The 26,311-nt window shown below is 38.1% G+C and overlaps 1 protein-coding gene across 1 annotated transcript; it reads right to left on the bottom strand.

Moving 5' to 3' along the window:
* Positions 1-3,859: 3,859 nt before the first annotated feature.
* Positions 3,860-25,833, bottom strand: nudt4b (nudix (nucleoside diphosphate linked moiety X)-type motif 4b). Its single transcript, XM_042511436.1, has 5 exons — positions 25,373-25,833; positions 13,037-13,147; positions 9,980-10,024; positions 9,684-9,771; positions 3,860-8,166 (listed from the first exon to the last, which is right to left on the bottom strand). Exons 1-5 carry the CDS (start codon positions 25,466-25,468, stop codon positions 7,946-7,948), a joined length of 561 nt encoding a protein of 186 aa, XP_042367370.1. The 5' UTR covers positions 25,469-25,833; the 3' UTR covers positions 3,860-7,945.
* Between the last annotated feature and the right edge of the window lie 478 nt (positions 25,834-26,311).

Raw genomic sequence — 26,311 nt, 5'->3', positions numbered from 1 at the left:
TAAAATTATTTATTGGCTATTAGTCTATATTATGAATCTATAATTTTTAAACTATGGTCCATTTTGGCATGGATTTTTTTAGTATAAATACAATATTTTCCGTACAACACTTGAATTTTCATTCCTGTTTTTTTATCACTTTTTTTTCAAATGTCATGATATGCTAGCTTGCTTTTGTCTGTTTTAGCATTAGCATTAAATATACACAAAATACGTAATATCAAATGTTGGTTATTTATTGTTTGTACATTTAAAGGAAATGTGAGCTGCCAATAAACATATTCTTGTTTTTTTCGTATTTCACTTCCATCCATGGTGCTAACTGTCCTCCAGTCATGTGCACATGACTGTGGTCACTAAGTATACAAACTATGAAACTATTTAACAAAATTAATTATTAACGAAATTTACAGTTTGTACAGTGAAGTGGGAATGGTAGTAACCCTAAGGGAAAGATGTAGTTGTTGTTTTTTAAAGAAATCAGACATAACAAAATACAAGTATTTTACAACACATGACACATTTAATTGAAAATAGTATTTATTTGTTATTTGTATACAAACTTAGTTTTAGATCAATATTAAATTCAACATGAAGCAGGGCTTAATGTCCTGTCTGGCTCGAAAAAACAAAGAAAATATATCAAAAGCCATACACACACACACACACACACGCATATATATACGTGTGTGTGTGTGTGTGTGTGTGTGTGTGTGTGCGTGTGTGTGTACAACCTTATAATGCTGTTTAAAGTGATAATAGTGGGCCATTCTGCTACATAACATACTTTTACTTTCCTCAGAGTGACCTTAATTTCACAGAACTTTTGTACTTTTACTTACAGTTTTGAAAGCACAACTGTATAGTATGGTATTAATACTTCTACTTAAGTACAAGATCCGTATATTTCTTTCACCTCTGATTATGATGTATTACTTTATCATAAAAAAAACTTTTAACTACTTGTGTGTATCATTATTTCATTGTGATTTTGCAAAAAATTGACTTCAGTGACCATTACTACAAATGTTTGTAAATGCAACCACATTAGTTGTTACACCCGGTGATGAGTAAGTAATACACAACTTCTCAGGAATCAGTAGCTGCTTACATGACCAGTTTCCAGTCCACACAGGATCCCAGCACTGCCCTGTTTGGCTTCAGCTGTAAGAGGAAACTGCAGCCAGACACAAAGGTAGATCCCACCAGGTGTTTGTTTCCAGAGAAACGTGCCAGTCTCTTTACAGAGGTTGTGAAGCAACTTTTATTGCCATGAATTTACCCAATTATTACATCCAGTCATTTATTATAGAGTCCTATTTGGCTACAGGCCTCTACATTTGCACTTTGTGCTGTTGACAAATGTTGCAGGCAGCTGCTTGGTCTGTTGTTTTTCCCAAATGTGAACAAAACTTTTATATTATACTGTTCTATTGTTAAGATATTATAATATGTTTCATCGATTGATTTCTTAAATAGCATATTTAAATAGAATATTAGGGGGATATATTTGCAGAAATGCAATATAATACAATAAGTATGTTTTCTTTAAAGTATGATCACCTGAAAATAAGAATAGTTGTGTGTTTGGTACCTTAGAGTGATCCTTTTATATCTACATAGGGAGCAGGTCCTCGTCCATCGCGTTGTACCACCATATCTCTACAGTAGCCTGGAACGGACAAACCAAACACTGGCTCTTGATAGGACGTTTTAATGTTTTCTGTTGGCCGCTGTAGTTAGTGGCCCCGTGGCTGTCGGAAAAATGCACTTTTTCTTCTTTTTTTTTTTTTCTTACATGAAACTGCTTTAATCACTGTTTTTACTGGTTTAAATCTCCTAGATTATTTGTTTTGGAGAGGAATAAAGCTCTGCAGATGATTTGGCTTCCTGTAAAAGCCTTCTAAAAGTCTGGATCTTAAATTATCAGACATCAAAGGTGAGCACACATAAGCAGGTATGGGCAAGCGGCCTGTCTGCGAAGAGCTGCAAAGTGTTGGAATTTGTAACCTGAACCTGCTTTTCCTGGGTTTTTTTTACTCATTTATATCACATTGTCCCTTTGTTTCAGAGGAACAGACGCCTGCAGATAATTTGGCTCCCAGTAAAAACCTCAGAAGAAGTTTCAGCTGGTTAAAATGTTCAACCACCACGGCTAGATGTTTTTTTTTAAAGGCTTATCACCGGGTGCCTTAATTTTTATTAAAAGAATCAAGTAAAAGAAACTGAATACAGTTTTGAATATGGCATAAATTCACAATATGTTGAGATGATCGACATCTGTGCTTCCACAGTTTCCTCTTTGACTATAGCCACAGTCGGATTCCTGACCAGAGTAAGTCAGTTATATATCTTCGTCCTGTGTGAGCCTGTCAGTGCTGGGAGCTGTGGTGTCAGGAAGGAATGTTCAATTATTTTACGTCAAAATGAATCTGGATAGGTGAGGGTTCACTGTCGGCGTGTTAGTGGTACTTGCTGATAAATTGCAGGTTTGCCTTGGGAACATCTACCATTTAAAGAAACACTGTGTAAGAGATACAGGGATTTTAGTGGCTCCTGATTGCAAATCGCAACTAGCTGAAACTTCTACCTGTTAGGATTCCTTCAGGGTTCATTGATCAGGATGTTTTTGCAGATAGCCGAATGATCCGCAGAGGTCTGTTTCTCTCCAAAACAAACGTACCATCTGATTAAAACCTGTAAAAACACTGAATTAAGAAGTTTCTCGTAGCAAATGAGTGTTAGCCCAGCACCAGCTGACATGTGCTCACCTTTGTTCTGAATAGAGCCGTATTATCCACAAGGTCTCTTCCTCTCCCAAACAAAAGGATCCAGTGACTTAAGCTGGTAAAAACCATAGACTGTAATAGTAATGGGTGGATCTGTTGTGACGTCATCCGTTGGTTTTTGGACTTTTTGGACATTGGACCTTTAAGACTTTAAGAATAATCAATAAAAGTATTCAGGTTTTCTAAGGGACCCATGTGTCTGGTATTGAATGTGGTCCCGGGACAAAAATTGTAGTTTTACAGCCTTTGTCATGTGATACTGTGCAAACTGTCACACCAAAAACTGTCAGCCAATAAACATGTAACATTACAGACTTTGATCCCTGCTGAGAAATGGGGGTGTGGGTGGGAAGAGGCAAACATTTTTACCTCTGGGCCCTTCAGCAGGTTAATCTAGTCATGACTCTAGAGTTATTTTTGAAACTCTAAACCTGTAAATGTCTTTTGATTCCAACAATGGCTCATCAGCTGCTGAGCCTCTCACTGACAGGCTTTTCTTTTTCTTCTGCTACCTCGAGAAACATTGGTACGTGAAAATCATGACATTATGCCTCATAGACATAGCGAACAGTAGATTAACCCTTTAAAACATGGATTAGCATCCGTATTGTTGTGCTGCATTCAGACACCTTTTACAAGCTTTTAAACCTTTGAAACCTGGGAAATTGGTTTGATTTCTTTTTAAAACATGGGAAAAGGCATTGAACAACTTGACCAGAAATGTCCAGAAATTATTTTTTAAAAAAAAAGAAAAAAAAGAAAAAGTGACAAGAAAATTATGAGTTTTTTTTAAATGTCTGGAAAACTTTATTGATAATTATTAGAATTATATATTTAAAATTACATCGCAGAAAAATTGTTTTTTATTGTATTTTATTTTTCACACTTTCTCAATGTCATTTTCCTGTCTGTTTTTGTTTTTTTACTTTGTTTTTGTTGTCTATTTTTGGGGCCATTTCTTGTTAAGTTGCTCATTGCCGTCTTCCCATGTCTTTGAAAGAACTCAAGCGTATTTGCTCAAGTTTCAAGGGGTTAAAATAAGTTTTTAAAAAAATCAACAACAATTACAATAAGATTTTACCCCTTTAATGCAATCTTTTCCCAAAAAAAACCCCCAAATCTTTCCAGTTCACATCTTCACATTTTCTGTGCATAATATTCATGTCAAAATGGTGAGAAATCTTTAGTTTGCTTTGAGTGAAATGCTCTGGATACATCCATGTGACATTACAGTGTGTTCAGCAGCAGACAATCAATCTGTACAAATCCGCCCATCAGATAGTGGACGCGTGTGTCCAGGCTTGTCTTACAGTTTTGCAAGTAACATACATTTCATATGTGGGAATCTCAACCTTACTGTCATGCTTTACTCAAAAAAAGGAGCATTTACGGATCAACATAGACCAAAGCAGCAAAAAGTTTTAACGCGTGGAGGAAGGAAGTGTTTCAGGGGGACATTGAGCTGCAAAACATCAGCATGAACGGGTTTAGGATAAATTGATGTTATTTTGATTGACAGTCTGGGGTAAAGAAAAAAAAAAGAATAAGTGCTTATGATTCATTAGTCATAATTTCAACAATAAAGGATGCAGTCAATCTCTAAAAATGCATTTTTCACATTATAAATGATTATATTCTGAATTTACATTGAGTTTATGAAACCATATTTAATTTATGTTTTTTTCAAAAAGTGGTTGGCCTAAAATTATGTTTAATATAATGTGACATCAAAAAAGTTCCCACCTGAGCACCAACGAATCCATTTGGCACATAATTCACGTTCATCAATACACATACACACATTTAGAGGTTTGAGGTGGTTAGGTTCCTTTTTTAACCAATCGAACAAGGCTGCAAGTTTATGATAGCTGAATTTGCGTGTCAAAGTTCATGATATTGCCGATAAGACTTTTTAATGGAGCACTGGCCTTGGCGAGGGTGATAGCAGACCTTTTAAGTTGAGTGTTTTACTCCTCCAAAACAGTTGGAATAAACAATACAATAAAAATTCGACAAATTCAATCTATTTCTAATTTTCTTACCATAGCCTGAAAAACATTCCCCTGATCGTTAATGTTGTCTATATTTACCAAAACTGCCCCCCCCCCCCCCCCCCCCAAAAACATATATATTTTATAAAAACCCAATTTCAGAATTGATGCCTATATTCAGTAATACTTGTGTATTTTACACACACAAGATTTTCAAGATGCTATATATTTTGTAAAAAACAAACAAACAAAACAATTCCTTTAGTTTACCCCAACATCTCTAAAATTTTAAAGATCCAGTCAGTACTTTTTTTTCCTATCCAAAGTTAAATGCCAAATTGTCCACACTTTGATTTCGCCAGATCTAGGGTTGCAACGGTATCAGATTTTTACCAAAAAATTTAACCATCTCAGAAAATATCACGGTTTTACAGTATCATGGTATTACAGGCTTATTGTTACTATCAGTTACAATGACTGTTATACAGATGTTTTTCATTTGGTTGAACAAATATTCTGTTGCTAAAAATGAAACTTGAAATTACTTTTTTATCAAAGTATGTGTGAAAATTCTTCCTTTTGAATATAAGTTAGATAAAGGTAAGATTCTCCTTCCAGTTGCTTTTTTTCACTACCTTAGATAAGCAAATTTATACGGTATGATAACTGTGTTTTATCATACCATGGTATACCTTGAAACCGATATACCGCTGCAACCCCGAACCACATCCTGATTTAAAACGCATTAAGTCAACCATCTCTGCTTCACAACAACCAACCTTCGCATCCTAAACCCGTGGCACATCGTCATCGATACAAATATACACATACTTTTCTCAGAGGGTTTTCTCCACCTTTGTTTGTTTTTTTCCTGCCATTTATACATTGTTAAAAATATATAAAATATTAAGAGAAATTTTACAGGTACATTCAGGTTAAAAACACATTTCTTTTCAAAGCTATATTTACAAATCTCTGTATGGTTACGAGTCGTCATTCAGCTGTCAGCACAGGAGTGAGCGGGTGACTCTTCAGTGAGAACGGCTCTGTGAGCAAATAATATTTCTCCCAAATGTGATATTTTTACTGCTAATGTGGGCCATTTTTGTTTGGATTTCTCTTGTCATATCTTATTAATTTTTGATTTTTCTCAATTAGCAATGTTAGGTTGAGAGGCAGACAGGAAACAAGGAACATTTAAATGGTATGCGTCTCAGACCCCATGAAGCAACAAAATTTTTTTTAGCAAATAACCAAAAAATAAATAAAAAACTTTAAGAAATACTGATATATTTATATTAAAACTGGATTTTCTTTTTTGGAACAAGTAAAAGCTGTGATGGGCATGTTTTACAATTTTTTTTGACAGTTTAGAAATCAAACCAATAAAAGATTAATCCATAATGGAAATTATTGTTAATTGCAGCCCTAGGTGCAAGTAATATTAGATTAGAGATATACTTGCTTTTTAACCATGCATTTGCATAGACAACTGGCTATGCTGTAAAAAGTATTGTTGACTTCTTGCTTATTCACATTACTGGAGGAATCCACTAGAGGGCACATCACTGTATCGAACTTCCAGATTTGCATGATGTAAACAATAAACACAGTGATGCTCAAGTTTAATAAATTACTAATTCTGAGATTGCGGCAGAAAAAGCAAAAGCGGCACCAACGTAGATGGTAAATAAGGACCATGATTCCCCGATCCGTACCGGAAACCTGTTTGTTCAGGACCGATCCCCTGACCAACTGGCTGTCCTGACTCTAATTATTCAAGGTCAATGCTGATCATGAATCAAGCAAGCTGTCAAGTCATCACCATACTGCCCCTTACTGTTCACATTCTTAGTGCATCTTGCAGACATGTAGCGTCAGTTTCTGAGAACATGCACAACCAAGGCTTCAAACGGATGCGGGATACGGGTGGCAGCCATCATGCAAATGCGGAGTTAAAAGCAAGTATATCTCCGGCTTTCGTTACAAGTAGCCGGTGGAAAAAACAATCATATCATTCATGAAAATTCAATCTGGTTGTTGCTTTTACCAGATTGCCTTGCAGCACCATGAGACATGCTAAAACTGCTGAACATTAATTTAAACAGCAGTCATCCATTAGTTGAGAGAATTTCAAATGACCCGAGCAGCACGAGAAACCTAAGGCAAAGATGAACTTTACATCACTAGAATACTTTCACTTTAACAGCGTGGGAAACAGAAACAAAGGTATGTGACCTGAAACAGTCAACAGACCAGTTTGTTGGATCAGTGAAGGTTAGTGTTGGAGTCGTAACTGCGGGGGCACTGGCTGAAGTTTAACTCTAAACACAGTAGTGTCATGTTTAAGGATATCAGAACACGGACGTATCAACTCACTGACAGCTGGTCTTTGACCTTTGACCCTGCCATTTAGGACCACAAGACATTTCTGGAATGGCATTTTCCATTTCATTTTGTTCTCTTGCATTTGTTTAGTTAAATGGTGTAAAACACTTTTGCTTTTGTTACTTTTATTTTATCGTCCATTTTTTAAAAGATGTTAGGGGCAGCTTTATAATTTTAGGCCAAAATACTTAAAGTTGCAGACAGCAACAAAGGAGAACCTTGAGACATATTAATGCTTAGGTGTCTTTCTTAAAAATGAGATCCGCATAGTTGAATATATGCTCTTATCATCATGAGTTGACGTCTGACACTATTCATTCTGCAAACATTCCCCACATGGACGTGCTTTGGGGTCAATTACTTTTTATTGACTAGAAAGCATATCCATTCTGCTAAAAACAAAATAAAAATGACCGTTAGTGAAACAAAACGACCCGAATACAACATTCATACAAAGTTTCTGTAAGGCATTCCTTCACCGGGTCAGTCACGCCAGCCGAGTCTGCAGCTTCTTCTTCCAAAGCTCCAGCTCATCAGTCTGGTGTTTGCCAAAAGAAAAAAGAGTTCTTAGGATATCCACAGTTTTGCTGTCAGAGACGTCTCCCGCTCCGTCAGTCTTTAACACAGTTCTGGTGATGGCTTTGGTCTGTCCTGCAGCTAACACTAGAAATTATACATACAGGAAAACTCTGAAAAAGTCATTAGATTCATGCAAGACTGTACAGACTTTCAGTGGGCTGTCCGAGTCGGACAGGACGAAAGGGTTTGGGTGCAGTCCTATCTGCAGGAGGAGCCCAGAACGTTGCCCGTCGAGGGTGTGGTGGCCGTGGCGCTGTAGTGGGGGTAGTTGTCGTTTGGCGGTGGGCTCGGGAGGATGGAGTTTCCGTTGGTTGGGGAGCAGCTGAGCTGGAGCCTCCGCAGGTACTCGGCGTGGACGGGTTTGTGGCTCTGCAGCACTTTGATGGCCTCGTCCACGGTGAACCACTCCCGCTTACGGCCTGCAGAGGGAGACAGAGCACAATGTTTGAGCTAAAAGAAAGCTGTCAAGTTGGATCTGACAGCCACAACATATAAAATCTATCAGTTTAATGTGATTGTACAAAAGACACTTTTGTACTCTTGCTTAAGTTGATCTTAGATTGTATCAAAGCCATTTCTGTTGGTAAATATGCAATAAAAGTCAAAGAAATCGTAAGTTGCAACACTTTATCTGTCTAATCTATACTAGGAAGAAATCATTCTTTGCAATAAATGAAAATGGGAAGCGTGATGTGACGCGGCTCTGAATTGTTTCGCTTCAAACTGTCACAACAGGCTCTGCGTATTTACATGCTATCTTTAGCTCATTGCTTTGTCTAATTAGCAAGTCTATTATCATCATATGTACATGAAAACATGTACAAATAAACAAATCTATACCTACAAATGTGCCTGCGTAACAGGTTTGGGCAATACAGATAAAATCAGGTCTCATAATGCTTTTGACAAAATACCTTGATTAACCTATTACACTTAACAATGCTGCTTTTGTGCATCAAATTGATAAAATCAAATGCTTTGGCTTGTAGGTAGAATCTGAGCTCACACTCACAACACATATTGATCATGTTTATTGTAAAATTAGCATTTTAATTGGTCTAAACCCTGTGGTTGAATGTAACTACGTGCATTTACTAACATATTGTATTTAAGTAGGACTTTGAGGGACTTTACATGTTTTTTACTATTTTTTACTATTTTTACTATTCTTTTACTCTTGTACATTTCAGAGAGAATATTGTACTTTTAGTTAATTTACAAATTAAGATTTTTGGATAAAAGAACACGAGTTTATAAAATATGATGTTTTGTTGTATATTAAATGACCAAAGCCTTTCTACAACTGCAGCTTCAACAATTAGTTGATTAATTGGTCGATTTACAGAAAATTAATCGCCAGCTTTTTTTTTTTTTTTTTTTTTAATTTAGCACATATTACAAATAGCAATTTTATTTTGTTATAATATTGTAGTGTTGACCATTGTTGCTTTTACAAAATATTTACAAAATGAGAGAAATAATCATCATTAATGTGGATATAATGACAAAGTGGGTAAAGTTGGGAAATTATATCACTCTACTGTAAATCTTTTAACAAAATCTAAGATGATATTGAGTCTAATTTCCAATATCCATATAATATCTATGCATTGCCCAGTCCTAATACATATAGAAGAAAAGTGACTGAAGCAGGCCCTGACAGGTACATGATGCTCTCCAGAGAGCTCATTACAAAGTCAAGCTGGAGACCGTCGTCCAGGCGACTGACAGCTGTAATATACTGCAGCTCAGAACCGCTGCGGCTACGATCGGTGGCCGAGATTTATAGGCACCTGTTGTCACTGCATGCCCCAATGCCCATATAGTCTCCATGCAGCATACTGGCCTTCACATAAATAAAATCAGTATGCTCTTAAAGGTGAGCGAGGAGAAAGACACAGCATCTGTTAACGGTCATGGGAAAGTGAAAGTGTACCGATGTTGACGGAGTCCTCCCAGGCCTCCAGTGTTTCTGTGACAGTCAACACATAAACATACGTCCGGTGCTTCCGATCCTGGTTTTGCTTCAAAGGCACAGAAAACAATATATATTTAATGATCATACAAAATCACCTAGATATTTCACCTATAAACACTAAACAAAATATCATATTACACAAAAATGCATGCTAAAGGTTAAAAAATATATGGTAATTTGTGCATCTTATTGCATGTGCCCTTTGATCTGTGTATAATAAACTGCCTGAGTGAGATAAAGCCTTGAAAGCTCACCTCAAATACACCGAGCAGACGTCCTAGCTTGCCCTTCACACCGGCCTGAGGAACAGATGAAGAAAAAACGTTAGATTTTCCCCCCTTACTCTAGTGCAATGCGCGAAAACAGACAGCAAAGGACATTTCTTTGTGTGCTTTTCTTAAAGTTTTGAGTACCGTCTATTCAGTCACAAAGATGAATAGAGGGTGGAAACATTAGAAAAAGCAAAGACTACTTTCTATGACAAAACAATGGCTATTGTGTGTCAGATTTCAATGTTTTAAAGGAATCCATGAGCTGAACTCCACTGTAACCTCTCAGGCTTTGTTTTGATGTAGAAATACTTGACAAACACACACAAAAAAAAAACTTCAGAAATAAACTGAATCCCTGTGCCTAGACTGGGATATTTTTAGAGTTCATTTTTGTCCTCTGTGGCCTCAAAGCTTCTTCAATTTTCGTAGAAACTGTCAGCCAGGCTGCATTCGCTGCTTCTCTTAAAAGTGGGATGATTTCTACATGGAGCCAAGACATAAAGTCTTTAAGGAGGACTTACAGTAATTCTAATAATAGGCATCATTATCAATCCTGAGTAATGACCCTTTGCCTGAAAAAAAAAAAACTCTGGCATGAATCCTGTAAGATTATTATCGAGGAAATGCAATTATGTCCCTTTCATAACACCTCACAGTTGCTTTATTAATTCACAGGAATCAAATTACTGCCAAGACATATGACATCTGTCCTTCTCTCCCGTCTCCGGTCCCCTGCTCAGCATACTTCACAAGTGTCACGCTGTCCCCCTGATGTGTCCAGCGGGCTGGGCTGCAGGGTCTGTGAATGCACAGGAATCCAGCGAGGAGCCAAGTTTAGACCGCTGACGTGGCTCAGAACACAAGGTTCTCAACCAGAGGGACCTCTGGAATACCAGCGGACTCCTCCGTCACCCAGCGACTGACACCGTGGCCCTTCAAAAATCTCGCCCTTAGCGTGCACACTGCAGCCAACTGCTTGAGCCACGCAACTCCACTTCTGGTCATATCAGTGTTTTTTTTTTTTTACTGGAAATGGACAACTGAAGTGATGTGAGAGAGGTGCGTGACCCCAAAAGATGCACAGGAATGTTTTTCAAGACATGTTTGCAGAATTGATAATAATGAATGGAGGGGCGACCTCCAGCTCACTGGGTGGAGCGTGCATCCTATATGCCTCAGGCTTCTGCAGCGGCCCAGGGTTTGAGTCCCCCTTCTCTGTCCCACCTTTCCTGTCTCTCTCTAACTGTCCTATAAATATAAAGGGAAATCCCCCCCCCCAAAAAAAAATCTTTTACAAAACTATAGAAATAAAAAATGAATGGAAAGACCCCTCCTTTTCCAAAGCATCACACCTGTAATGTCCTCAGTAAACTCCATGTCATCTCAAATAGCCTTTGAGCAAACACTCACCCAGAATTTGCCGAGTCACTCTCTGTAAATATTTATTCGTACTATATTTTTACTCAGCTTATTTTTAATTGACCTTCCTTTACAGAGTATCTGCAGGTATCAGACACTTAAATGCTTTTGAAGCCCTTTATAAGAGAATTTTTGAACAAATTTAAAATTTTTGGACAAAATACTCTTTTTCTTATTCAAGCATGTCACGACTAAAGGTCATAAGTATATATGTGCTGCCATGAAGAGGTAGAGGTTTTATGTAAGAATACGGTTAAGACAGTAAGTTAGATTAATCTTTATTTTGCCATGTGCAAGTATAACATATAACAAGTAACAAGTATATATAAGTATAAGGCTAAAAATAAAAAATATTTATAGCTTCACACAGAAGAGCTAGAATCCTTTTGACAAAAATATATTAGAAGATTGATAAACGAAATGAGATATTTGTGGCAATTAAGACATCACAAATTTAGATGAATGACTATTTAATGCCTCTGAAGGTCTATTACTATATTTATTTTATTTCAGACTTTTTAAGGACCTGCAGAAACCCTGCTTTATTGACACAGATACGCTTTAAAAAGTCATGTTTTTGGTTAAAACTATAGAAGAATGGGATGTTTTGAGGAAATCGCCTCTATATGTTCAATCACTTTAAAAAAAAATCTTGCAGTTTGAAGGTAGACAGCTGCAGGGACGTAGGATTTCAACGACAGCAGCTGTACCACTGAGACATTTCAAAGAGCAAATTCTTTACATGCCTTTTTGAATACCTCTTGTATAACAGACAGGTGGTCTTTGGATGCAGGTTAAAGGGGCAGTTCCGCCCAAAATCAAAAATACATTTTTTTCTTTTACCTGTAGTGCTATTTATCAGTCTAGATGTTTTGGTGTGAGTTGAGCTGCAGAAAAATTTGAAAAACATATGAACAATGTCGCTTTCCGGACATCATGACCCGGTTACTCAAGATAATCCACAGACCTAGTTGTGGACAGTCTCATGTAGGAACTATTTTCTTTCTACAGAACTAACCAAGGAAGCGTGCATCTACTGCTAGCTCACCTTGCCCCAATATGTTACAGCTCAGCCGAGGAGGACGACATTAATGTTTTCATCTCGCAGTGTCATAAGCGCGAGCCTCTCATCCATGAGGAGATGCACGCTTCCTTCTGGAAGGTGATACGGTTGGTGGGTGTAGTTTGATTAGAAGAAAATAGTTCCAACATGAAATGGCTCAGAACAAAGTCTGTGGATTAACTTGACCAACCGGGTCATGATTTCAGGAAAGAGACATTACTGTAGAGCTTTTCAAATGTATTTTTTGGCGATTTGAGCACCACAAGCCGAGTGCCAACTACTTTCATATATATTTGAGAAGACAGACATCTCTACGGTTGATATCTACAACACTCAGCAACTCACACCAAAACAATGTAGACTGATAAATATCACTACAGGTAAGAACAAAATATGTGCCTTTGATTTTGGGGTTAACTGTCCCTTTAAGATCAACTGCTGCATTCAACTTTCTATAAAAGACTCCCATTGCATTCTCACCATGTGCTCATTTTATGATCATACAAAGTGACCTCACTTTAGAGTCAAGAAAGAAATTAATTCTCAGGTTTATTCACCTCCTCAAACACCTCTCGCACTGCAGCACCACATGGCTCCTCCTCTGGCTCCATCCCACCGCCAGGGACGATCCACTGGTCCGGGTGCCGACTGCTGCTGACCAGCAGAACCTACAGAAGAAAGCATCATTTTTTAAAAAAATTTAAAAAAAACACGTCGAATCCTTTGTTTTACCATAAAAACAATGAATGTCTTCATTCACCCCTTTGGACACAAATAAACATGTCACACATCCAGGGGAAGTCCCTGTAGTTTCTGAGAAACCATAAATCACACAGAGTAACTGAGGACTTGACTTGACCTTTGACTCTTCAGACTCAGGTCTCAAGGACAGACGGCTGGTGATTGGTGCTGCCTCTGCTATTTATTCTCTGTTGCTGGATGGTAAATCCACCACAGCTTTCAAAGCTTTAAAGATTGAGCGCTAACGTGCTATAAACTGCCTTTAAGTGCAAACAAATACATGAAATTGATTGATATGTGAGAATGATCCACACTAAAAATGGTATTTCATGCCATTCAAATTTCAATTGTTCAAGGATCCGTCTACTTTGCCAATAACAATAAGGGCAAAGCTAAATCAAAGCCGGCGTTGAAGCTCTTCCAACACAACATGACCCCAGCAAACAATGCATGTAAACCAAAGCATGAGCCACTCAAATTCTGTCAGTGCTTCCCTGAGCGAGCGGCAGGGCTTGAATTACACTACAGTTGCAGTGTGCACCGATATGCACGGATCAGATGTGCCTGGGTCTGCAGTTTGTAGCCGTAGCTATATAGCAACCACAACAGAGACAAGCACACCTGCTGTAAACATTATCACATTTTGCATGGAGCAATTCGCTCATTATTAAAACATTTTGCGACATGGACACGGATCGTAATAATATCAACAGCCAGGAAAAGCCAATGAAATAGGATTCATGTCAGTAGAGATGGGAATCACCAGAGGCCCCAGGACTGGATAGGTCACAATGCAATATCACTGTGATTTAAAGTGTATGAGTATTGTGGTAACATGCTATATTGTGATATATTACCTTTATGGGGTCTGGGGTCCTGCCTGGTAATTTTAGTGTGAAATATTAAATACTTAAGCAACAGCTGTGCATTTTCTGCATTAATGGTACATGTACATGTTCTAAAAATTGAGTGGGAACTTGTCTCCTGCATGTTTTCAGTCCTTTCATGTCACTTAAGTCATTTTTACTGCAGCAAAATGTATCTAGTGGTCTGAATAAGAAATGGATTTTATTATTCTGGCAGTCTACCAAAAGTTTTATTTTGTTTTGAGCAATATTAATTGTTAATATTATTAACCGCTTCAAACCTGAGCACATTGGTTTGATTTCTTTCACAAACATGGAAAGACAGTGACAAGCAACTTAAGAAATGGCCCAGAAAATTGCAATAAAAAAGTAAAAAGTTACAAATAAATTACCCGTACATTTAAAAAAATATACATTTAAGAATTATAAATGTAGTTTTCTGGACATTTTTCCCCAGTTTTTGATAATATCTAGTAATTACCCCCAGCTAACTGTCAGATCATTTCCTTGTTACCTTTTACAATTTATTTATTTTTTGCAATTTATGGGACACTTTGTTCCAAGTTGCCAATTTCCTCAGGTTTCAGAGGTTTAAATGCTTATAAAAGTCATCCAAAAATCAGTACTTGATATGCATGTATCAATTCAATACCGCTTTGCAAAATATCACAATACTATGATGAGACTACTTTTACTCCTATCCCTACTTGTCAGTGGTTCATTTATTTCTGATTCAACTGCGTTTTATGAATCGTTTAAAAAAAAATGTAGAATAACCAGCCGTCAGTGAAGGCAAATATACATGCATTTAAGTAAGAAAAAGTTGTTAAGCAGCTTGTCCAACATATGGTGACATTTACCTCAGCCACCCATCTGATCATCTCCAGTAATCTGCCAGCGGAGTCAGTCTGTCATTTAATCCTAACTCAGCTTTTCTATGTCTTCCTTACGTTCTCTAATGGGATTGTGGATGCTGTGGCTACCAGAGGCCTTCTAAGGCCCTTGTAAGGGCCGCGGCTGAGGGCCAAACCGATTGGACGCCACATGCTCGGGGCTTTGACAGTGAGCGCTGTAGGCTGCCGTCTCTCTCACGTGCCCGTTCGCCTCCACTCAGCCACCTGCTTCTTTCCCAGACTATATAGGTTAGGATGGCTGACAGTGGGGCAGCTATACAGTATGAATCTCAAGCATGATGATGGGGATTAAGTGTGTGCACGCTCAGTAAACATTTCCTGTAGATGAAAGGATTAAAAACAAACACTCAAAACAGGTGTTAATACCATGCAGCAGGTGTATGTCTGATATGGTGTACAGTAAGTGGCGTGAGTTAGAGGAAGGGGCATTTACACTAATAGCATACACAGTGGTGGGAGAGAACATGACGTCTTCTCAGACTGTAAAAATGTGCAGGTTGAACGTCGTAACTTTCTTGAGTGAGCTCTTTGATGAACAGGCTAAAACAAACTGAACTTTTGCTCTTTAAAAAGTCACGCTCTGAGCAACAGGCACATAATTCAACGAAGAAAAAATAGGAAATTATCATTAATTTGTCCTCCTTTTGAACATGAATGTCACCTCCTAGAAATATGTTTCCACATGGGCTATTATTGTGGCATGTACGTCCATGTGGACTGGGCTATTTCTGTGCTATGGCTCAATAAAAAATTCATTCTCTGTGTTTTGGATGTGTTTTGAGATCTCAGAGCGCTCCACCCTGCTGCCCTCGCTGTCTGATCGTGTGTGTCTGTGTGCTGAGCTGCAGCCAGCGAGGCTTAAAGGGAGATCACTGGTGTCAACGTGTCCTGAGTCGAAAGTGTGAGATGTATACAAAACAAAAAGCCACAGAGCTTCCGGAGCAACGAGGACAAAAGCAGATTTCTGCTCTGGTTGTTCCATTTTTGTCCTTTGCTTGTTGTTGCAGAGGGACTCTTTATTTGTCCATCCTTGGAATACAGCGCTAGGCTACTTTTAGTTTTGTTTTAATGAATTTAGGAATGTAGAGCACCTAATCGACATATTACAAACTGTGTATAATTAAGATTTTGTTTCTTCACATGTGCTTCTGAGATGAATACAGCTACACGTTCATAAGAGGGAGCGGCGGGGGTTTGGGGTTGCCTTTAAGCTTGGCAAAAGGACATTTCAGTGACACGAGACATTTGTCATCACAACAAAAATCAAGCCTGCAAGCTTCTTTTCATCCCTCAAAGCATCAAGTCAAACCCAATCAATTCACCGAAAAGCAAGTATTTCAAGTTCAATAAGAGGTCAACGACGTGCATGTCATGATAACCATTTTCACTGATGTATCCTGCAGCCGGGTCAGATGAACTGAAGTAACCCTTTGACACCGGCCATCATATTTCAAATGTGTTCTTCGTATTGATTTAAATAGGATGTTTTATTTGACACTCTTAACTACATTAAAGTCGATATTGATACATTTTTTTATACAGTTAAGCTCTTAGCTAATTATTTTGATCATTCATACATTGCTTTTAGCTAGATAAACTGCTAATTCATTATTTAAGTACCATTTCAACCAGTTATCTGCTACTTTAAACAGGGTTCTACAGCAGGATTAAAGACTTTTAAAGATTTTTAAAGCCACTCAGAATTAAATTTAACCATTTTGCAATGGTAAAAACTGCAGGGGAAAAACATGAACTGACATCAGGGATAATTTTGCACAAACATTTATTGGAGCATAAAACATTACTTTTTGGCAATGTTTATGCAAAAGGCATTCTGTATTTTTTTAAAATTATTTTTATTCTATTTTTTTTTTGCATTTCAGATTTTACAAGGCAACCTCAGAAAACATTTCAGAAAAATCTTATTTCAAATATCTTATCATTTTTTAGACTTCTGAAAGATTGATTTAGGACATTCAAAAAAGACCTTATTTTTAGACTGATTGACTGAATACCTAAATAATACATACACTTACATATAAATGTACTTAAGTCTTTTTAAAGATCCACAGAAACCTTGTTTAAAACTGTAACTAGTAACATTTATTAATAAAATAAGTTGTGTCATATCTGATGAAACTGTCACTACATCCTGACAGTAGCAGACAAAAAATCTTGAAAAAGATAATCTTTCTCTGGCCCCTCATAGTGCAAGAATCCACTGTGGCGGAACAAAAACACCCAATCAGAGCCGAGGACTCTCTCACACAGCTGTCAATCACTGTTTGTGAACAGCTGTCAAACTAGGCAGCGCTGGTCAAATATTAATCAAGAATCTGTTACTGCATTGCTTATTTCAAGCCTCAAATATTTTCAGAAACATTTTAGTGTCCTGTTCAGCTGTAAAAAATGAATGTTTGCTCTGGCTGGTGCTGTATTTTGGCTCAACTGTTCTCAACAGTCTCAAGGACCATCCCGATAGTTACCAGCAAAAAATTGAAAAGCCAGCGACTTTGATGGTACGGGAGTGTGTTAATGCCCAAGAAAGGGATTTCCCTCACATGTGAAGGCACCACGAATGCTGAAAGGTACATACAGGTTTTGGAGCAACATATGCTGCCATTCAGACGATGCCATTTTCAAGGAGATAATGCCAAGCCACGGCTACTTTCAAAACTTCGACAATAAGTGTTTTTAATTCCCTAACATTTATTGAGAAAAGATGACGTAACACACAACTTTAAGGCATCAAATATAACATGATTACATATTTACACAAAAAAACAACAGTTTTTAAGCTTCAATATCAAATATTTGTACAGTATTCAATAGAATATAAATAAAGGAGGATTTGCAAATTATTGCATTCTGTTTTTATTAACGTTTTACAGTGTTAAAACTTTTTGGGGAATTGGGGTTGTATTTGGACTGTCATTCATTCCTTTCAGCGATCTGTTTCAACCATTTATAATTTTAGGTAGCTGCTTAGACTTATCTGCTAACTTGTGAACTACTTTTCACGCACTCTCAATCTTCACATGTAGAGTTTGGTTGATTATATATATTTTTTAATCAAATCGTATTTTCCATCCAAGTGCTCCTGGTTGGGAATCACTGACTAAGAAGAAAGATACATATTCTATAACTTTACTCTTTCTGAACTTTCCCTCAACTTTTGACAAACTCACGAGCAGCACTGCCTTAAACTCCACATGCGACGGTTTGAACCGTGATGGAAAACCAAAACAAAATAACTCACACCGTCATGACACATATAGGTCAACGGTGAGGTGACAGCTGAACCCTGGGCATAGAAATCCCACTTATATTTGGAAAGAGGGGCAGGGTGAAGGAGAAACACTAGAGGGAACACTGCTGTGTTTCCAGGTGACATTTACTGGTTTGCAACTCACATCGCTTCCCAGAGGCCCCCCGTTTGAGTAAGGAGGACAAATTCTGAGCTGACATACAGTAAATCTCCTCTGGGTAATGAAAGACTCCATGGATAAATGTCAGAGGCGTTAACTTTCTGTTATCCAAAAATCAATTCTCACAATGCAAAGTTATACAAGAACAAGCTTTGACTCCTGAATGATGTGCAGTCAAGTTTGACTCATTTAGAAAAGACGATCAGTCATTCTTAACTCAATACCTCAATCTGAGATATTAAAACAGCCATTGGTAGTAAAACACAAGCTGTGACAGTAGGTCCTCTGGCAGGGCCTCAAACAGGGACAGCAGGCAGGGATATTCTGGAGGACATTAACACCTCCTCCTCCTCCCCGAGGAGGAACGCTTGTAGCTGTCAAATAAAGAAGGCTCCAAATGCCAGGCGAGGCCGGGTGCCGGGAGGAGAGAATGATGGAAAGTCTGAGACACTCGGGCACACAAGTGCAGCTGCAGAATCAACAGTGCAAAGACAGTAATATAGTCGGCGCATTATACAGGTATCAACGAATAAGAGAGGAGTCGTAAACAGGGACTGTCAGAGACAAACAGCAGGGGAGGCAAAGACAGAGAGCCTCAACGCCTACATCTCTGACTTACTGCAGGAGCATCCACTCACACTGATAACCTCCTCCTCCCATTCCCAGTATGACATTATTTACAATCTGCTGCAGTACCTTCGACGTGTAGCCTTGGGGTCATATATTCATCAACATGGTGGGGACTGCGAGAAGCGCTGCCTCGTTCAGATAATTTCTCGCACTCTAAATAATGCATGAACTTATGGCATAATATAAAGTTTGTTTTAATAAAGCCCCAACACTGCCAAATACTGACGACATTGTTTGTAACACATTAAATTGCTTCTAAATCACAAAGCAAACACAAATACTGGAATTGTACCTGACCCTTTGTTTACATTTGCCGTCACATGGGTGCCGTAAACAGATAGCACGATTTGCGGCAGATATCAGATTTTATTGTAATGATGCTACTCCAATAAGTACTTATCTTTTTTTCACGTTCCTGTTAAGCTGCTGCACCACATAAAGACTACACTAGTTTTACCATAATGCTGTAATAAGTGGAATTGTTACCGATTTTTATTTGTTGTGACCGGAAATGTTAAAGTTCAGCTACAAAATGAGGAATTGTGATTATATTAGTCCTTTATGGTTTCCTGTACTTTTATTTCAATGCTGCACTGCGTGATTTGAGAGCTATTTCTAAAGATATTTTGGTTTGCTTACTTTATTTTGTTGGAAAAGCAAATGCTGCACTAAGTGGAATTGTGATAAGAGCATTAGAAAAATATTTTTAGTTGTAATTTTGTGATAAAATTAAAATAAAAACCCTAAGGAACTGTTTGGATGCAGACATTTTATCTTGCATTGCAGAGCTATTAAACTGTCAAGCATAAACAGTGGATTGATTTTAATAACTTTTAAGCACCTGAAGTGTGCATTGTGCTGCTATATTATCCAGGTAAATACAAGTATCGTATCGGGACTCAATATGAGCAGATTCTCAATATTAAATTACTCAGATCGGGATCTGGGGCCAAAACAACAACCTTGATTTAGACATCCCTGATCATCACCCTTTAAGTTGATACGGTAAAAATGCTAGCAACGTCTTATGTGTTTTAGTTACATATCCAGCAGATAAAGAGCAACATTAGCATTAAATTAAGAGTTTTGTTTCCATTTGACAATACTCACTCTCCTTTTAGCTCTGTTTGTGGTCTCCACCAACTCCCAAAGGTCGAATATCTGGCTCTTTAGCTGCTTATTACTCTACAATGTTCACCCAGTCCTTTCTCATCCAGGGTGTAAAACACCAACACTTTCACGTGCCTCTCCACGTGTAATATCAACTCTAAGGCAGACTTTGGCATAAGACGCACCAGACTTTCAATTAACTCTAATGTCAACCAATCTGCAGTAAAAGCATGATGCCCAGAGCAACTGGAATAGTATATAAAGCAACATAGTCCACACTGGGAGGAAGAAAAGGCAGGTGAGTCAAACAAAACAAGCATTTCGTCCAGAAGACTTAAGATTGTGTCGCATGTGAAACGTCAATGTTGTTTAACTGAACGTTACGTCACTTACATACTGAAGTCCAGCGTGAAAACCAAACCTTAATGTTGTTTTAATGGAACATTACGCCATATACATACAGTTGTCGTGCACCGCCATCACTCACTCAATTTATTTACATTATGTAACAAACACTTAAAGCCAAAACATGATCTTGTTTCTGACTCTAACCAAGACGTCTTGTGGCATAAACCTAACCACCACTGTTTCACAACATTAACCAGTTGTTATTATGTTTTTCAGCCGCACATCACATAGATGCAAAAGGGTGCCCTGTGTGTCGCTATGAGACCCTGAGGAATGCACAATGATTGACCACCTGGGGAATGAGAATGAATTGGTTTTCCTGTAAGTTGCTGTCATTGGTGCTGTGCCAGTCGTTGGTTTTGTGAGCTTTTTCTGATTTAAAAAAAAAAAAAAACCTTTCTGCTGCTGTAACAACACTGATGAGAGCGGTGAGCGTGAACCAAAACAGGAAAGTTGCAGGCCAGAAACCAAAACAATGAGTCGCTATAAAACTGAGCTGAGGGGAACTGCAGAGTCGGGTGATAATTCTCTCGTCTCTTAATTAGTCACCAAGAGTGATCCCATTCACATTACTTGTAGCCATTTATTCTATTGTTAATATAAAAAGTATTGCTTACAGCAGCTTTACAGCCATAAAGCTTTACTTTTAACTGCATTCTGATTATTTCTGCACAGCGACAAGATGAGAAAGTTGTGGTGAAATAAGTTTGCAGGAGCTGTTTATCAGCTATGCACCCACATGCTTTGACTTCACAATATCCAATACAAATTATTTTAACTGTTCATGCTGAGACATATAGAGTCACAAAGTTTACTCATTTAAATTTGACTCGATGTCTGAATCTTTCAAGGGAAAAAAAGTCAAGGACTCCTTATTTAACCGTGGGTTTCTACAACCCACCACTGCACTATGATGACATAAAATAATTAAGGAAGCTTTCCTGGCACACAGGCCCCAAGCAACCCACATGCTGTTAAACCCAGGTGCCCTGCTCAGCTGTCACTGCCGTCCCTCTGCGCTGTCAGGTTCCTGTTTTCCCCTGTTGGAAGTTTAATTGCTGTCATAGAGTAGCTCGCCCTGAGGGTTCAGCTTTCTCCTTTCCTCTCCAAAACAAAACAGTCGAGCAGCATGTACGGCTCTTATTTCACCACCGATGGGTGTCCTGTGTCTAGGAACTGATTGTATGTGTTTAAAGAAAGTGTAAAGTGTATGTGTTTTGATGACACAAAGGCCCATATCTCAAGCTCCCTTAGACAGAAAATGACCATTGTTGGCATCCAAAATCATAATCAAAACACCAGATTGGTTCTCTTGCTTGAAGCAAAGGCATCCATGTGATTGCATGAGTGGACATGTCTGTCAAATCCTGAAAATCCTGAGGGTGGGGTGTCACACCTACACTCTTCTGTTGTCACGGCGTTCTGACTGTCATTTTACTGTGATTATGAGCCATAAGAAAAGAATCGCAGTGCACAAACAAATTTGGAGACGAGGGCAAGAGCACTACAGTAGTGCAAGTACAAAGTTTTATGACAACAAATTTAAAATGCAGACACAAATGTCTAATTCTATATCATCAAAAAAAATAAATATATATCACAAAAAAAATCTAAAAATCCTCCACAGTTGTGCACCTAAAAGCCAGACATAACGATGACATAAGATTTGCACGTGTGTACGTGAGCGGATATACTTGTCTGTCTGTCTGTCTGTCTGTGTGTGTGTGTGTGTGTGTGTGTGTGTGTGTGTGTGTGTGTGTGTGTGTGTGTGTGTGTGTGTGTGTGTGTAAATCTTCAGATTTGTGTGTTGAGCAGCCAAACACTGGAGGTAGGCAGAGCTCTTTCTGCCAGTTCAGGGACACCTGACTGGGCTGTTTTGACTGTATATTGTGTAACAGTTTGTTTATGCCAAGCTCAAAGAGAGGGATAAATTTAGACATGCAAGAAATGCCACAAACCACAGCCCTGATGTTTGGACATAAATAAGACTTAACTTGTAACATGGTATATTATTAGTCCAAAAAGGGCACAAGTAAATTAGTGTATTTTGGATAGTGATGCTCCATCCAACACCGGTCCAACGTACTGCTGAAAACTGCATAATTGATAGAGTCAAGCCTCTGGATTATCAGTGTTGGGAAATTTGTTTTTTGAAAAGTTATAGGTTACAGATTACAAGTTACCCTGTTAAAAAGGTAATGTTGAGTACTGAAAGTGTAATTACGTCATCAAAGTAATGCAACACATTACATTTGATTATTCTGCTAGCAAATATTTTACATCAGAAATTAGGCTATATCAAAGGCATTCCTGCAGAGCAAAAAGATGAAAAGCAACAGAATGAATGCTGTCGTCCAAAATTTCCGTTCATAACTGTATTTTTTTAGTAAATAACTGATTACAATTGCATTCATTTTGTGACTTAATTACATATAACTAGTCATATGTAACTAGTTACTCACTAACACAGTGGATAAGTTTAAGTCTAAATGGTCAACCTTCCTTGCATCCATGTTCTGAAGACAGTGATCCTATAAATGTACAGATTTTTTGTGTACATCCATTTGATAAAAACTTTGGACTCACTTGGACTGACCCCTTTTTAAATTTAGTTTTAATTGATTTAGTCATAAGTGTACATTTTCGAGGAATGCACTGGGGACTCGTCCCCCTAAATATTTAGAATGCGTGCAATCATTCCTCCCACATAAAAACAAGAACGTAGCTGAGGACTTTTATTTTGACAAAATTAAGGGCATTAACATTATAAATTGATGCAGAAATTTCAACAGAATGCAGTGACTGAAGTGTTTGATGTCAAAATTTCCTAGTGAAGGACCCCCAAATCATTTCACATGTGTGTCCCAAATGTTTAAATGGACCCCACACCCTTGCATTTAGTTCATTTTCTGTGGTTTTTGTACTGTTTGACTTTTTCTCATCTGTATTTGATATGCAGGACTGTTACTTTTTGCTGCATTAAAAAAAAGTATGTAAAAAATACAAAAAAAAGATAGTGAGAAACCTAAAACACATTATGTCAAAAAATAAATCCAACAGCATGCAATGTCGATTCTTTTAAGAGCATAATCTACTAAGAATATCACATCTGATCAATTTTTAATTAAGTCTGGGCTACAAAATACCGCTGAAAGGTGCGGAAATCCGCTTTAAAATGAAAGTACTTTATTGTATATCACCTTTAAAAGTCTTTAAGACGCATCAACAATATAAGTCTGTCACCCCATATTCATTATTTACATGGTGAGGGCCCCTTTAAATCCTCATCCACAGCATTGCTACGCAGCAGCCCGCTCAATGAAGGCCGGCGGGATGCAGCACAATCATGAATGGCCACTGGACGTTCACCCAGTCGTCGTGTTAAATGTGGTGAAGTGACGCCACATTTGATGGATATATTTAATAATAGACTTGTAGAGTATATTCATATCCCCTCACTCAACACACGCCGATGTTACACCCGCTATTAAAGGAAACGTGCAGCCTCGCCCCCCTCTGTTAGCTACCTCAAGCTAACAAGAAGCTAACAGGAAGTTGAGCAATTGTCTTCAAAATAAGAGCATTTAAGAGCAACACGGAATATTGTATTTACTCTTCCTTACAAATGTGCTCCCTAACAAAATCAAAGAACTGCTTTTTGAGATTAGGCTACACACATACTATCCAGTGAATTTTATTATTTATAGATGCATTCTGATATGAATAAGAAATGCACCAATCGGTACCAATATGGTAGAAACATACGAACACTTAATGTGTTCGTATGACGCATCTGCTGGAGTGACTTTCAGTTGGCAAGAATATTTTACTCAAAGAACCTGATCTGTTACTAATATTCACAAATTCAAATTTATTAATGAATGTTGTGTGTAGAATTAATTTGCTCTTTTTTTTAAAAGCTAAATTTTATGTTCACGAGATACACATTTTTCAAGAAATTGCCCTCACATACCACTTTGAAAAAGTCATGGAGATACAAATCTTACAACGATATCAAACTTAAAATATGTTATAATAAACTGACCAAATCTGTCATGCAAATTTTACATATATTCTATTAGATAACTCTACTATAACTATCTATTTTTTAAGTTTATATTTATTTTTTCCTTTTATTTCTGGTTTTATTGCTTTTATTGTTGTTGGTCTATTTGTATTATTTTATACTGACAGCACTCTTGTTTTAAATTAGCGCCTCACTTGTGTTCAGTATTATTATTATTATTACCTGGCAAACCCCTGTGTGTTCATGCAATATCTTTTTTGTGTCGGTCTGATTTGTACTTAGTAGTCTCAGTATTTTCATTTGTAAACCTTTGTATTGACCCCAGCATGTACTGCTTTTAAAACTGTCATTAAAAACTTACTTTAAAAAACTTATTTAAAAAAAGAAAAGTTTTCTAGCTTTTATTTCGAAAGTCATAACCGGTAGTCGTTTGTTATTAACGGAAGTTACCTTGACAACGGGCTTTTTCTCTTTTTCTCTACGAGCTCCTCAAACTAGCCTAAACTGGATGGCCCAAGGCGCATCAACAGCAGCAGCAACAGCAGCACAAAAACACAAACTAAAACAGTAACCCTGTGAGAGACAGAAAAATGTGAAAGCAGCTACACCATCAACGAGACGCCATAAATCAAAAATCTATATATCAAATTAAACAATAATGTCATTTTTGGTCAAACTCTCCCCTGTTGTGTTTGAATGACTGGGTGCAGACTAGGCCACAAAGTCAAACACTGGATATCGTTCATGTGGTGACTGCGGAGCCTCTTACCTCCTCTTCACGCTCATTCTTGAAGCACAGACATGCCGCTCGTTTCTTGAAGCCCTCGCCATCGTATGTCCTGGTCTGGTTCGGTTTGAGCTTCATTGTAGGTTCAATTTGCCTCCTTTTAGATAAAAACCGGCAAAACGGGGGGGGGGGAAAGGGTCCAACGAGTTAACAGCAGAGCCGCCGCATCGCTGCTGCTCTCTGCATCCGTGGTCCGAGGTGGTCAAGGAGGAGGAGGAGGAGGAGGGGGTCGTTGGAGAGATCCCAAGATGCCCGTCAGCTATCCTTGATTTAAGTTTTCCTCATGGAAATCAGTGGAAGGTGGACACAAGTCGATGCTCCAGCTGCGGCTTGTGATTTCCAGTCGGCAGTGCGTGTGCAGAGGTCTTATGTAGACTACAGCCTACACAGCACAGCCCTCCTCTGGGTCCATTTGCGCATGGCCGCTGACTCAGTACAATGAACAAGCAGACCGGAGTTTTAGATATACAGATCACTCCTCTGAGGCAGGAGTCAGCTCATTGGTTGGGCTGGTCTCAGTGGGCGGAGCTACACTTCTGGTCAAAACAGTGGTAATAAACAAATGCGTAATTTGTGCAGATTGGTGCTGCAGAGCAAAGGACCGTTTGACAAGTGGTCCTGTGTCAGAGTGCGCAGTCACTGCTGAAGATGTCCAGGAAAAAGATTTTTTGAATTATCTTTAAGTTAGCACTGTTATGTGCTTGGTGCAATATCTGACCTACAATACCAAATATACAGCAGAGCTGTCTAAAATAATTATAGTATAATTAGTATAATTATAATTACTATAGTATATAGTATAGTATAGTAGGGCTTTTCTTTAGCTGTTTAGAATAACATCCTATGAAGAGCTATGACATTTAGATCACAATTAAAAATGACACAGAAGGTAAATTATCAGATATTGTCCCACTTTACCAG

This window comes from Plectropomus leopardus, chromosome 22, assembly GCF_008729295.1.
Source record: "Plectropomus leopardus isolate mb chromosome 22, YSFRI_Pleo_2.0, whole genome shotgun sequence".
NCBI lineage: Eukaryota > Metazoa > Chordata > Actinopteri > Perciformes > Serranidae > Plectropomus > Plectropomus leopardus.
Note: the sequence above shows the minus strand (reverse complement) of the source record. Positions and strands in the feature narration are given on the sequence as shown.

What these genes read in the sequence shown, in the direction of transcription:
- nudt4b (XM_042511436.1), bottom strand. Translation starts at nt 25,468, where the DNA reads ATGAAGCTCAAACCGAACCAGACCAGGACATACGATGGCGAGGGCTTC. An exon ending in GTCTGCTCGGTGTATTTGAG is followed by an intron (nt 9,772 to 9,979) that starts GTGAGCTTTCAA and finishes GTGCCTTTGAAG; the next exon opens with CAAAACCAGGATCGGAAGCA. An exon ending in GGAGGACTCCGTCAACATCG is followed by an intron (nt 8,167 to 9,683) that starts GTACACTTTCAC and finishes CTCCCTCTGCAG; the next exon opens with GCCGTAAGCGGGAGTGGTTC.